General features: G+C 43.0%; 1 protein-coding gene across 4 annotated transcripts in view; it reads left to right on the top strand.

Annotated features, from left to right (window-relative positions):
- Positions 1-12,790, top strand: part of fras1 (Fraser extracellular matrix complex subunit 1) — a 189,835-nt gene that overhangs the window by 54,864 nt on the left and 122,181 nt on the right. For 3 of the 4 annotated variants that reach the window (XM_034296447.1, XM_034296446.1, XM_034296445.1), the window contains exons 3-4: positions 9,595-9,702; positions 10,998-11,090. In XM_034296447.1, coding sequence (XP_034152338.1) covers positions 9,595-9,702; positions 10,998-11,090 — 201 coding nt within the window. Of the gene's footprint in view, positions 1-9,594; positions 9,703-10,997; positions 11,091-12,265; positions 12,279-12,790 lie in introns of those variants that run through there. The other variant, XM_034296448.1, reaches the window with a different exon arrangement.

Below are 12,790 nucleotides of genomic sequence, written 5' to 3'. Positions count from 1 at the left end.
AACCCCTTCACATTTAACTAACACAGTCAAGAATAGAACTGCACTGTAAAACACCTCATTTTAATGAACAGTCTAGAATAGAACTGCACTGTAAAACACCTAATCTTTAATGAACATAGAATAGAACTGCACTGTAAAACACCTCATCTTTAAAGAACACAGTCTAGAATAGAACTGCACTGTAAAATACCTCATCTTTAATGAACATAGAATATAACTGCACTGTAAAACACCTCATCTTTAATTAACACAGTCTTGAATAGAACTGCACTGTAAAACACCTCATCTTTAATGAACATAGAATAGAACTGCACTGTAAAACACCTCATTTTTATGAACAGTCTAGAATAGAACTGCACTGTAAAACACCTCATCTTTAATGAACATAGAATATAACTGCTCTGTAAAACACCTCATCTTTAATTAACACAGTCTAGAATAGAACTGCACTGTAAAACACCTCATCTTTAATTAACAGTCTAGAATAGAACTGTACTGTAAAACACCTCATCTTTATTGAACATAGAATAGAACTGCACTGTAAAACACCTCATCTTTAATTAACACAGTCTAGAATAGAACTGCACTGTAAAACACCTCATCTTTAATGAACATAGAATAGAACTGCACTGTAAAACACCTCATCTTTAATTAACACAGTCTAGAATAGAACTGCACTGTAAAACACCTCATCTTTAATGAACATAGAATAGAACTGCACTGTAAAACACCTCATCTTTAATGAACACAGTCTAGAATAGAACTGCACTGTAAAATACCTCATCTTTAATGAACATAGAATAGAACTGCACTGTAAAACACCTCATTTTTATGAACAGTCTAGAATAGAACTGCACTGTAAAACACCTCATCTTTAATGAACACAGCCTGGAATATAACCTCATTGTAAATCACTTCACCTCACATCATGTTCATTAAAACTAGTGACCTTTCTGTATTTAATGCAAACCTAAAGTCTGTGAAAATCATGCAAAGAGAGAGAGTAAAAGAGAGTATTCCCTAACCCCTTTTCCCTAACTGGGACCTGCCACAAACCCTTGTAAATACTTATCTTTCAGGTTTTACATTCTTTCTGGAGATATCAGGTCATAGATGTGGATCACACACCCACAAACAGAAGCAGATTAACTAATAATATACTTCTGTTTCACTGCTTGCTAGTTCTAATGGAAAAGCACAGTCAGGCCTTTAAGACCAAGCTCATATATAAAACATTCACGTAGTCAAGACTCTATGATCAGGGTTGGAGAGAACACGCATGCATGCACACAAACACACGCACACAAACAAGCACGCGCAAACACAAACACACGCACAAACACAAACACACGCGCATATGTTATTCTGTATTCCTCAAAAAGCCATGGAAGGAGAGACTTTAAATATTTTAAATGTTTGCTTCATTACTTTCTTATTAGGGTTGCGGTCAGGGACATAAAAATAATATTAATCATAAAAATAAGAATAATAACTAGATTTGAATTTTACAAGTTACCGGGGCTAGCATTAACGCTTTCAATGTCATTTGTGTCCGGTACATTGATACAGCAAACTTTGAACAATCAAAAGTTTGTAAAGTATGAATTTGTCACACAAATGTAATACAAATTCAGACTCAGCGTCCTGTATCTGACCTGTGCCAAAGATTTTCACCAACTTCGCAGGCTATATTTTCGGTTTGACGGTTTGTCTCTTGAAAGATGACATTGTTGAAGTCTTCTTGATTGGATATATCTAATCCCTCGTTCACACCTACAGCGTCAAAGCAGAAAGATGGCAGAACATTTTGTGCAGCTATGCAATTATTCAGAGCGCATTGATTCTACACAGCTGTTGCATGCTGGTTTTTATGAGATGGAGAGAATAATTTTCTCTGAGTATATTGTGTCAAGTAGCTACCTACGTAGGCTACCAATTATTGGCTACCTAGCGGGCTTGCTAACATACACTTATGTTTTTAAGACTTAATAGGCTTTTCATCCCTCAGTCCCATTTCTCATGAAAACTCAATGCAATAAAGATTGTGAAAGCAGGTTACATAACATGGGCTTTATAACAAGCCCTTTGCTTAAGTTCCTAATTTCAGTTACAGTATAAAAACACTACAGATCAATTACATTTTTCTTACTGAAGCCAAATGATCAAGCGTTCACCTAATCAAATTAATTCGCGCAACTTGGTGTCCATTTGGGTCCATGGTCCTATACCATCTTAAATAGTTGTATTGGCCTTCGTCCTGACAAAAGTACCTACGAAATTCCTCTCCTAAAAGCCGAAGCTCTTCAATCAGTAGGTGAATGTCCCGAAAACGTGACGTTCTGTTGTAATTCCTATCCATATCGCAACGCGCATCTAAAAATAGTGAGGCTGATGTGTGCAGTTGCCGGGTATCCTGCTCTTTTCGATTTTTCTGACGATATTAATTGAGACATAAATGCAAAAAAAATGCATGGAGGAAGATTTAATCCTTAAGCTACCAGGTCAGTAACAATAACCTGTTGGCTATACAAAAGTTCTGAATGTTTTGTTAAGCTAGCAACTTCGAATTTGTCAGCTTGTATGTCTGCCTAGCTACTGAAGCTTTATAGATAGTTTGATTGTGTGTAGAGCAGTGTAACTGGCAACTTTTTGTTCATTTTATACATTACAATTATAATTATGTAGGCCATACTTTTTACAAAAATAATGTAATTTATTTTCAAATATATTCACTCAATTATTTGGTGACAATGCTTTTTGGATGAGATTAGATTATTTATTGACAGTTTCCGGTTTGATTAACGCACACGTTTTGTCCTACGAGTAGGAGCATGCAACACCCCAAACGCGATGCATCCTTAAAGTGTATGCATAGTTCTATACCCATATGTAACTTCCTGATTAACCTATACTACCAAAGGTGAATACGTTTTACCCGAGATATGCTTTAATGGCAATTTACTCTGCATCTCTAAACTGCTCGCAGCAGGCTATCTTCATGTTTAACTCGATGTTACCCAACATAAACAACGCACTTCCGCCCACAAAAATGCAGACACACTTGTTGGACCCAATCGACATGGGTCATGGATTCTTGTATTCCATCGGTGAGCAAGAATACTGTATGCCGTGCATTTCGCAAGGTGCTGCTTTCTTTTACTGAACTGCTTGATGCGTTTGTTGTGTTCCCTGGCCATTTAGGCCTGTTCTATTTTTTATGTGTAGGCTGGGCCTATATACAGGACACTTTTTCCATAGGAATCCCGAGTGTGATTGGTGCGATTGACTGTAGGCATTTCCTCATTAGAGTGCCTCTGGGAGAACATGGGTTATAGGAAGTCATTACACAGCATTCATGTTCAGGTATTTGATCATATGGTATTTGACCTGACATGTAGGCTAGCCTACATTATTTTGCTTTAAAACGTTTATTGAAGACATTAGGTGTTGATTTTCTTACCACATCTGACCTGTGTATTAATGATGAGAACTATTAATAAACACCACTTGATAGAATATTTGTATTTCATCTTGAATTGTTGCCAGGTGTGCTTTCCACTGGGGTTGCAGCTGAAATGATTGTTAGAATGAAGTTATTCTCTACACAACAGCATGAAATCCATACAGGTAGTCCTACAGCCTAGGGAGTAGATCTAAATTCATTAATAGTGAGTACGGGTCAATTTCAGAGATGTAGCCCATGTGTGGGCTATAATTGATTTATCCTAATTGTTTTCACATATTTTACATGTCCTTACATCTTAATCATATTACAAATAAAAATAGTTCGTAAGACAAAATAGAGAACATATGGCAAGAACACAACTCAATTGAACACAACACAATTTGCTCTGTCAGCAATGCCCAGCCAACAAGCCTCTCAACAAACTTTTCTTTAAACTTCTGGTATCCTGACATTATAAATGTGCATTCTTCCAATGAAAAATACGAAGCACCAGCCATTACGCAAAAACCCTTTGCAGAGAATTAGTTAATACAGAGTCAACTAACAAACATCTTAATCGGGTGAGTAATACCGTTTAACACCAATTTAGTCAATCAGAGTTTGTCATCCCTGACTTTCCTCAATAACCCAGAGTTGAATTTGAGTACACCTGAGGCAGTGGCATAGACCTCTGGGACATCTGAGGCAGGGGCTTAGACCTCTGGGACACCTGAGTCAGGGGCTTAGACCACTGGGACACCTGAGGCAGGGGCTTAGATCACTGGGACACCTGAGGCAGGGGCGTAGATCACTGGGACACCTGAGGCAGGGGCTTAGACCACTGGGACACCTGAGGCAGGGGCTTAGACCACTGGGACACCTGAGGCAGGGGCTTAGCTCACTGGGACACCTGAGGGAGGGGCTTAGACCACTGGGACATCTGAAGCAGGGGCATAGATCACTGGGACATCTGAGGCAGGGGTATAGACCACTATGACAACTGAGGCAGGGGTATAGACCACTGGGACAACTGAGGCAGGGGCATAGACCACTGGGACAACTGAGGCAGGAGCTTAGACCTCTGGGACACCTGAGGCAGGGGCTTAGATCCCTGGGACATCTGAGGCAGGGTCGTAGATCACTGGGACACCTGAGGCAGGGGCTTAGATCCCTGGGACATCTGAGACAGGGGCGTAGATCACTGGGACACCTGAGGCAGGGGCTTAGATCACTGGGACACCTGAGGCAGGGGCTTAGATCACTGGGACACCTGAGGCAGGGGCTTAGATCACTGGGACATCTGAGGCAGGGGTATAGACCACTATGACAACTGAGGCAGGGGTATAGACCACTGGCACAACTGAGGCAGGGGTATAGACCACTGGGACAACTGAGGCAGGGGTATAGACCACTGGGACACCTGAGTCAGGGGCTTAGATCCCTGGGACATCTGAGTCAGGGGTTTAGATCACTGGGACACCTGAGGGCCCAGTGTTCTAAAATATGTCTATTTCCCGCTTTCAAATAAGTGTGAAATACACAAGTCATTGTGGAAATCACGAAATTCAGAAGCCTTATAAACATGAAATACTGTTCATGTTTTTTTTTTGCAGTTTTTTTCTGGCAACAAAGGAATCAAGTAAAGATCCTTAAGATAGAGTCGTTTCGTTTGATCTGTAGCAGTCAGCTATGCTTTGACACAATGTAGGTGGTTGGGATGATTTATAATAGGTTGAATTTACCTCAGTTATAGCTTCAGTTCCCGACTCTCTCATACCCTTACACCCTCCATATGAGGCAGACAAAATTTTAGCTCATTCACGCCTTGCTAACTTGGCAGACTGCCCCTCAGCTCAGCAGTTTCCCACCTTACAGGGAATTGGTGATTGTGGGTAGCGAAACTGACAGACATTATGTTTCCCCTTCTCCCCAGAATGGAGGTGCCAGTGGTTAGCCCAGTCTTCAGTTTGAACTGAACTGTTATTGAACCAGACATTAATTGAAAATGCCACTTGGAATATTACCGGTCGCTTACCGCTTCAAGTACCCATCAAATACAGTCATTTGAAAGTCCCTTTGTATGTTTGCTATATGAACATAGTGGCTTTATGAATTTCATGAGGGATAAAAGGAGGAATTGGGACGACCTGGTTTTTGCTGATGTGGGTTATGGCCAATCAAACCCACTCTAGCGGAGGACCTTCTCTAGGGCATTCAATGAGCCATATCTAATCAACGGAGTCAGGGACTGGTCCCTGGGGGACCTTATGATCGGAGGGGTACCACTGCAATCACCGCTGTCTGGTAGAGCGAGGCCGAGATGGAGGGAGAGAGACTAAGACACTGGCAGTTAGAGAGGGAGTGAAAGAGTGAAAATGAGACTGAAGGAGAGAGACTGTCAGATAAATAAAGAACAGGGAAAAGAGCGATAGGGAAAGTGTGTGTCCTATAAAGTAGTGTACTATATAGGGAATACAGCCCTGGTCTAAAGTGGAGTACTATATAAGGAATAGTGCCCTGGGCTAAAGTGAAGTACTATATATGGAATAGTGCCCTGGTCTAAAGTTGAGTCCAAATATGGAATTGGGTGCGTTTTGGGCTCTTGGAGTGAATTCTACTCTGGTTGGTTGGTGACTGGTCGGCTCTACTGTGCTGGTTAATGCATGTTGACAAAGAGTTGCAGTGAGCAGTGTCTCCAGTCTCCACGTTGGGATCCCCAACAGTAAAATAACGTAGAACTTTCAGTTTTTACATGCAACATACATTCTGCTATGGGGCGTTTGTTTCCTATATCATGTATTGATGGTTTTATTAAAGGCTACTGATTCCTATATCATGTATTGATGGTTTTATTAAAGGCTACTGATTCCTATATCATGTATCGATGGTTTTATTAAAGGCTACTGATTCCTATATCATGTATTGATGGTTTTATTAAAGGCTACTGTTTCCTATATTATGTATAGTTTTTTCTGTTAAAGGCCAACTTGCTGAACATGAGTGAAATGCTTAATAGGTTTGTCTTTCCAACACTCACCGGCAATCTGATTATTCCACTTCCAGCAAGTTGTTTTATGATCATGTTTGTTTGTTTCCCTGTATTTTTTCAAATGACTAGTTCTGCGCTAGTATGTCATATTTGCTGCTGTTACAACGTGCTGTTATTATGACGACAACATCTAATGTTCAACTTGACTTTTAAGACTTGTGTTACAGTGGATATTTAAACAATAGATAGGAACACATATGTTCAGGACAAGAGTTTGATCTATTAACAAACAGAAATGACTTGGTGCTGGTGGTTATGTGTGTGGGTATTCCTATGTGTACATACACACAATTCTCCACTAACATAGTTAAACCTGCGAAATAGGCCCCTCCAAGGTCTTTTGGCAGATCACCATTATATCAGGTTAGAGTTATGGAAAGACTTATGCATGGGCACAGCGTTAATTCAGTGTTAATTGGGGCAATTGTTTGGCATCAGCGGTTATTTTTAGGATTAGCCGTTAGTGCTGAAATTAGTTTGGGTATGAAGGTTATAGATGTTAAGGTAACAGGGCAACACTGGACCCTTTTACCTAGTCATTTCTGGGGTGGCACTTTTTTTTGTGTGGAGTTTTGTGAGGTTTGGTTCAGTCTCCTTCTCTGAATGGAGAACTACATTACTTTACAATCCTATTCAGCAGGTGTTCCTTTAGGAATTCATGATGGAATCTAAACATAGGATCTGTCAGTCAGTGTCCTCAGTGAAACAGTACAAGCCCATTTCATGACGCTTTGATGTGCCGTAGTTTTCCCCACAGCTGTGACAGACTTGTTGTTTGATACTGTAGACTCATGGACTGAAAGAATTAGCTCTTCACAAAGACATGTCCCTGGATGTCGCTCACTGAACACCGCTGCTGAATTTCTGTCCTTTGGATTGGATGTCACATTTCATATCCTCCCATATAGCTACTTCCTTCGACCCAGAAAGGCGAGATGTACATTCCACTCACTTCTAAAGCGACAAGTTGATGACAGGACATGGAAGTGTGTGAGACAGTCCCTCATTCTGCTCTGGCTGTTATGTGGAGAACATTGGATTCTAGTCCCTCACCCTGCTCTGGCTGTTATGTGGAGAACATTGGGTTCTAGTCCCTCACCCTGCTCTGGGTGTTATGTGGAGAACATTGGGTTCTAGTCCCTCACCCTGCTCTGGCTGTTATGTGGAGAACATTGGATTCTAGTCTCTCACCCTGTTCTGGCTGTTATGTGGAGAACATTGGGTTCTAGTCCCTCACCCTGCTCTGGCTGTTATGTGGAGAATATTGGGTTCTAAAAGTATTTTAGAATGTTTGTATCTTTGAAATACTTCAGTGTAGTTCAGTGTGTTTGCGAAACAGCCAACCTGAAGCAGGTCCATCAATGCCACAGCAGGTACCTTTAACTTGTCTGGAGTTCATGCAATGACTCAGGTTTGGATTTTAGTGAGTGTTCCATTGTTCCCTGAATGACATTGAAGATAATTATCTTCCTTGGTGGGTTATCTCTGCACCAAAGAAGTCCAATCTAGAAACGTTGATGATTTCAAATACCAGCAGAATCTAGGTCGGGTTTGTGTCCCAATATGTCGACACATTGGTGACGTTCATATTTTTTTTGGTCCTTAATTCATTTTCATGCTTTAAGCAGCTGGTGATGCCAGGGGCTGTTTGATTTATTTGGTTACAGTGACTTGTCACCCGGATGTGTGCGTGGGGGGGTGGGGGGTCTCTTCCTAAATCATTTGCCAGAAACTGAAACCAGAGGTCTCACGTGTTGTCTGTGTATCTTCTGAAGGGGAGATGCTGCAACATGCCACTGTCATCACTAGCCTGCCCTACCTCCCCTCACCAAACACACACACATGGTGGCAGTCAAACGTTTGGACATGCTTACCCATTCGAGTGTGTGGGTAAGTGTGTCCAAGCTTTTTACTTGTGCTGTATGTTGACTGATCTGTGGACTGTTCTTTTCTCTGACATGTTTTACTTGTACTGTATGTTGACTGAGGACTGTTCTTTTCTCTGACACGTTTGCCAGCTTTTTAGCTCCTGTCGTTGAGGACAGGTCCTTTTCCGTGTGTGTTTGCGTGTGTGTGTTGTCTTGGCGACAGCGGTCCTTGGTCCTGTATTTACTGCCTGTCTAGTTGGCTGAGGTATGACCGTGGGGGAGGGGGTATCAGGAGTTGGGACGGTGTCTGAGAGAATGGTCTAAGGCAAGGACAGGAGGATCAGAAGAGGGGTGTCTGGAGGAGTCAGGACTGTGTCTTTCCCCATGGCCTGTAGCAAGGTCAGGAGCAGAGGAGGGTGGAATCTGGAGGAGTTGTAGCAAGGACCAGTGGAGGGCAGTCGATTTAGGGTGATTGTTCTCGGAAGACCCTTCACTTTCACTTCGCAAAAGGGAGATTAGCAGAGTTTTGATGCAGTATATTGTAGCTGTTTCGTTAACAGTTAGTCTTTGTGGGGCAGGGAACAATGTTAAGACGAATGGCTGCAGAACTAGTCACTTATTAATAATTTGTTGAAACAGCATCACACACACACACTCACACACTAAAGCTCACACACCTAAGGGCATTTCCAAACTGTCAGGGACTGTAGAGATCTATCGGAACAGAGTTTTCAGATGCTCACTTAGTCCTTTTCTTAAAATAAATAATTTTTTCTTCCTATGTCTGACAGTGTTTGAAGACGACAACATCCACCACTGTTTTTCTCAGCATCAAAGGAAGCCCCGGGATCTTAGTGGGATACATCTTTTAGCCGTATTAAGGAAGCCCCAGGCTCCTAGTTTGAAATGTCTTCTTTTAGCTCTGTTATTGGACAACTTCGTGGGTTGTCAATACATGTACCACTGGGGGAGTGTCCTGGTGAGATGACAAAAGGAGCCGACAGAAGTTGTGTTTACCGGGCATTAGAAGCCTGGCTTCAGCAATTGTTTCATGCAAATGAGGAATCACAGGAGGACCAATAGGAAGATTGTCATTTTTCTGTAATGACAGACGATGTGTATTTTAGTCAGCCTACTCTGTATTCAACTGACTGAGGTATGTTATACCTGAAGTGTTACTTACCTGTGAGTTGTTAAATGTTGAAGTCGTGCTTGTGTTTTCTTGTTTCCAGAACAACACGTCGTGGAGGCCGGAGTCGTGCAGAGAGTGTAGCTGCTACAGTGACATCACCATCTGTAGACCTGTCATCTGCCCCAACCCCCTGTGTAACTACCAGAAGGTAAGGAGCCCTCAGTTAAGACATCCCTAGATGGATGAGTGAATTAACCCTCCAATAGGAGCATGTCTTACACTTTGGCACCCTGTTCTGCCGCCTGTTTGTTTAATGTAGACGTCACTGTCATCCCCTGTCCTCGCTCCCCTCAGGCAACAATCAATGCCTAATTAAGTACACTTCACTGGAAGTCAGTCCTCCTGTCCACCACACCCCAGGTCCTCCTCTGCCCTTTCCCCTTCTCCTCCATCAAACCCTGTCTTATAACAGCTCTACTCCCCCCAACACGGTACAGAGAGTTTATGATGCATCCTGTTCTCCGTGATGTTTTGAGTATCTGAACATTAAACAGAAGGGCTGGGCATTGTCCAATTTCCAGATTAGATTCAAATATAATTTACAAGGTCCCAATTCGATTAAGATTTTACTTTCATATAATTTGGATATAGTGATAATTACAATACCAATATTGTTTATGAGAGAGATTCTCAGAGACTGAAGACCATGACCTTCACAGAGAACCTTCTAGCTTGTATAGCATGGTAAATTACTTAAGATTAATGTTAAACTTGAATGAACATGCCAAAAGCATTACAATATTTTAATATACAAAAAAATATAACCAAAATAAATAGCTTTTTACAAATAAAAAAAAGGTTGCAATATGGTTGGCCGTAGTGCTACGGTGATAAAAGGTTGTAGTATGGTTGGCCGTAGTGCTAGGGTGAAAAAAGGTTACAATATGCTTCACCCAGCCAAGCAACGTGTGATCTCCCCTGGGAAAACTCCCCTGGGAGTTTGAGAAAAGGCTGCAAGTGTAAGTTCAGTGTGTTTGCGACAGCCAACCTGAAGCAGGTCCATCAATGCCAAAGCATGTATCATGTTATCAGCATTGTCTGCCACAATAGCTGTTTCCTTCGCTCTAAACTCCCACGCATTTAATACCTCCTAAGAGAAAATTCATTGATTCATAAAATTGATTTCTGCACTTTAAGAATCGATTTCAGATTTTCCAAACAAGAATCCCAATTAATCAGAAAAAATCCAAATTGATCTTTTTACACAGCCCTATCAATCTCTGTGGAGCGTCTTGCCCTGTAGTCATTCATTTCCACATGCTGACTATTAATGTGTTGTCCATCCTGGGGTTCTTCCTGTATTCCCCCTTCTGTCTTCATTCTTATGGACTAACACTGTGTTCCATCTTCTGTCTTCATTCTTCTGGAGTAACACCATATTCCCCCTTCTGTCTTCATTCATCTGGACTAACACCTTATTCCCCCTGTGGTTTGTTTCTTCAGGGAGAGCGACTAAGGATCCCTCCTAACCAGTGCTGTCCAGAGTGCCTGCTGTCATCCCACGGCTCCTGCCAGCATGAAGGGTCTGTGTATGGGGTGAGTGTGAAGGGTCTGTGTATGGGGTGAGTGTGAAGGGTGTGTGTGGGGTGAGTGTGAAGGGTCTGTGTATGGGGTGAGTGTGAAGGGTCTGTGTGTGGGGTGAGTGTGAAGGGTCTTTGTGTGGGGTGAGTGTGAAGGATCTGTGTATGGGGTGAGTGTGAAGGATCTGTGCATGGGGTGAGTGTGAAGGGTCTGTGTATGGGGTGAGTGTGAAGGGTCTGTATATGGGGTGAGTGTGAAGGGTCTGTGTATGGGGTGAGTGTGAAGGGTCTGTGTGTGGGGTGAGTGTGAAGGGTCTTTGTGTGGGGTGAGTGTGAAGGATCTGTGTATGGGGTGAGTGTGAAGGATCTGTGTATGGGGTGAGTGTGAAGGGTGTGTGTGGGGTGAGTGTGAAGGGTGTGTGTGGGGTGAGTGTGAAGGGTGTGTGTGGGGTGAGTGTGAAGGGTCTGTGTGTGGGGTGAGTGTGAAGGGTCTGTGTGTGAGGTGAGTGTGAAGGGTCTGTGTGTGAGGTGAGTGTGAAGGATCTGTGTATGGGGTGAGTGTGAAGGATCTGTGTATGGGGTGAGTGTGAAGGATCTGTGTATGGGGTGAGTGTGAAGGATCTGTGTATGGGGTGAGTGTGAAGGGTCTGTGTATGGGGTGAGTGTGAAGGGTCTGTGTGTGGGGTGAGTGTGAAGGGTCTTTGTGTGGGGTGAGTGTGAAGGATCTGTGTATGGGGTGAGTGTGAAGGATCTGTGTATGGGGTGAGTGTGAAGGGTCTGTGTATGGGGTGAGTGTGAAGGGTCTTTGTGTGGGGTGAGTGTGAAGGATCTGTGTATGGGGTGAGTGTGAAGGGTCTGTGTATGGGGTGAGTGTGAAGGGTCTGTGTATGGGGTGAGTGTGAAGGGTCTTTGTGTGGGGTGAGTGTGAAGGGTCTGTGTATGGGGTGAGTGTGAAGGATCTGTGTATGGGGTGAGTGTGAAGGGTCTGTGTATGGGGTGAGTGTGAAGGGTCTTTGTGTGAGGTGAGTGTGAAGGATCTGTGTATGGGGTGAGTGTGAAGGGTCTGTGTATGGGGAGAGTGTGAAGGATCTGTGTATGGGGTGAGTGTGAAGGGTCTGTGTGTGAGGTGAGTGTGAAGGGTCTGTGTGTGAGGTGAGTGTGAAGTGTCTGTGTATGGGGTGAGTGTGAAGGGTCTGTGTATGGGGAGAGTGTGAAGGATCTGTGTATGGGGTGAGTGTGAAGGGTCTGTGTGTGAGGTGAGTGTGAAGGGTCTGTGTGTGTGTCCATAAGAATGAAGACAGGAGGTGGAATACAGTGTTAGTCCAGAATGAAGATGGAAGGTGGAATACAGTGTTAGTCCAGAATGAAGATGGAAGGTGGAATACAGTGTTAGCCCAGAATGAAGATGGAAGGCTTTCTCATTCACCTCTTCTGTCGGTCTCCCACCGAGCTGGTTGGTAGGAAAGCGTCTTTTTAGGTAGAACCAGCCCCTCTGACCCTGTGTTTGGGTTCTGTTAGTGGCTCTGAGGGCTCCTATGTCTTCCCCACTTTAACAAGGCCCATTGACGAGGCAGACTTGTGTTTTCAGGAGGTTTGCCTGGGGCTTCTTTCAAGTCTTAGCTATATTTCCGGTTTGGGGTAGAGGAATGTGTGAAAATGTAGTTGGTTGGTAACAGGGTAGATATGTGCTGCATGGATAAAATAGTGATCAATGTT

The sequence above is a fragment of the Esox lucius genome, chromosome 13 (assembly GCF_011004845.1).
Source record: "Esox lucius isolate fEsoLuc1 chromosome 13, fEsoLuc1.pri, whole genome shotgun sequence".
Taxonomy (NCBI): Eukaryota; Metazoa; Chordata; class Actinopteri; order Esociformes; family Esocidae; genus Esox; species Esox lucius.
Note: the sequence above shows the minus strand (reverse complement) of the source record. Positions and strands in the feature narration are given on the sequence as shown.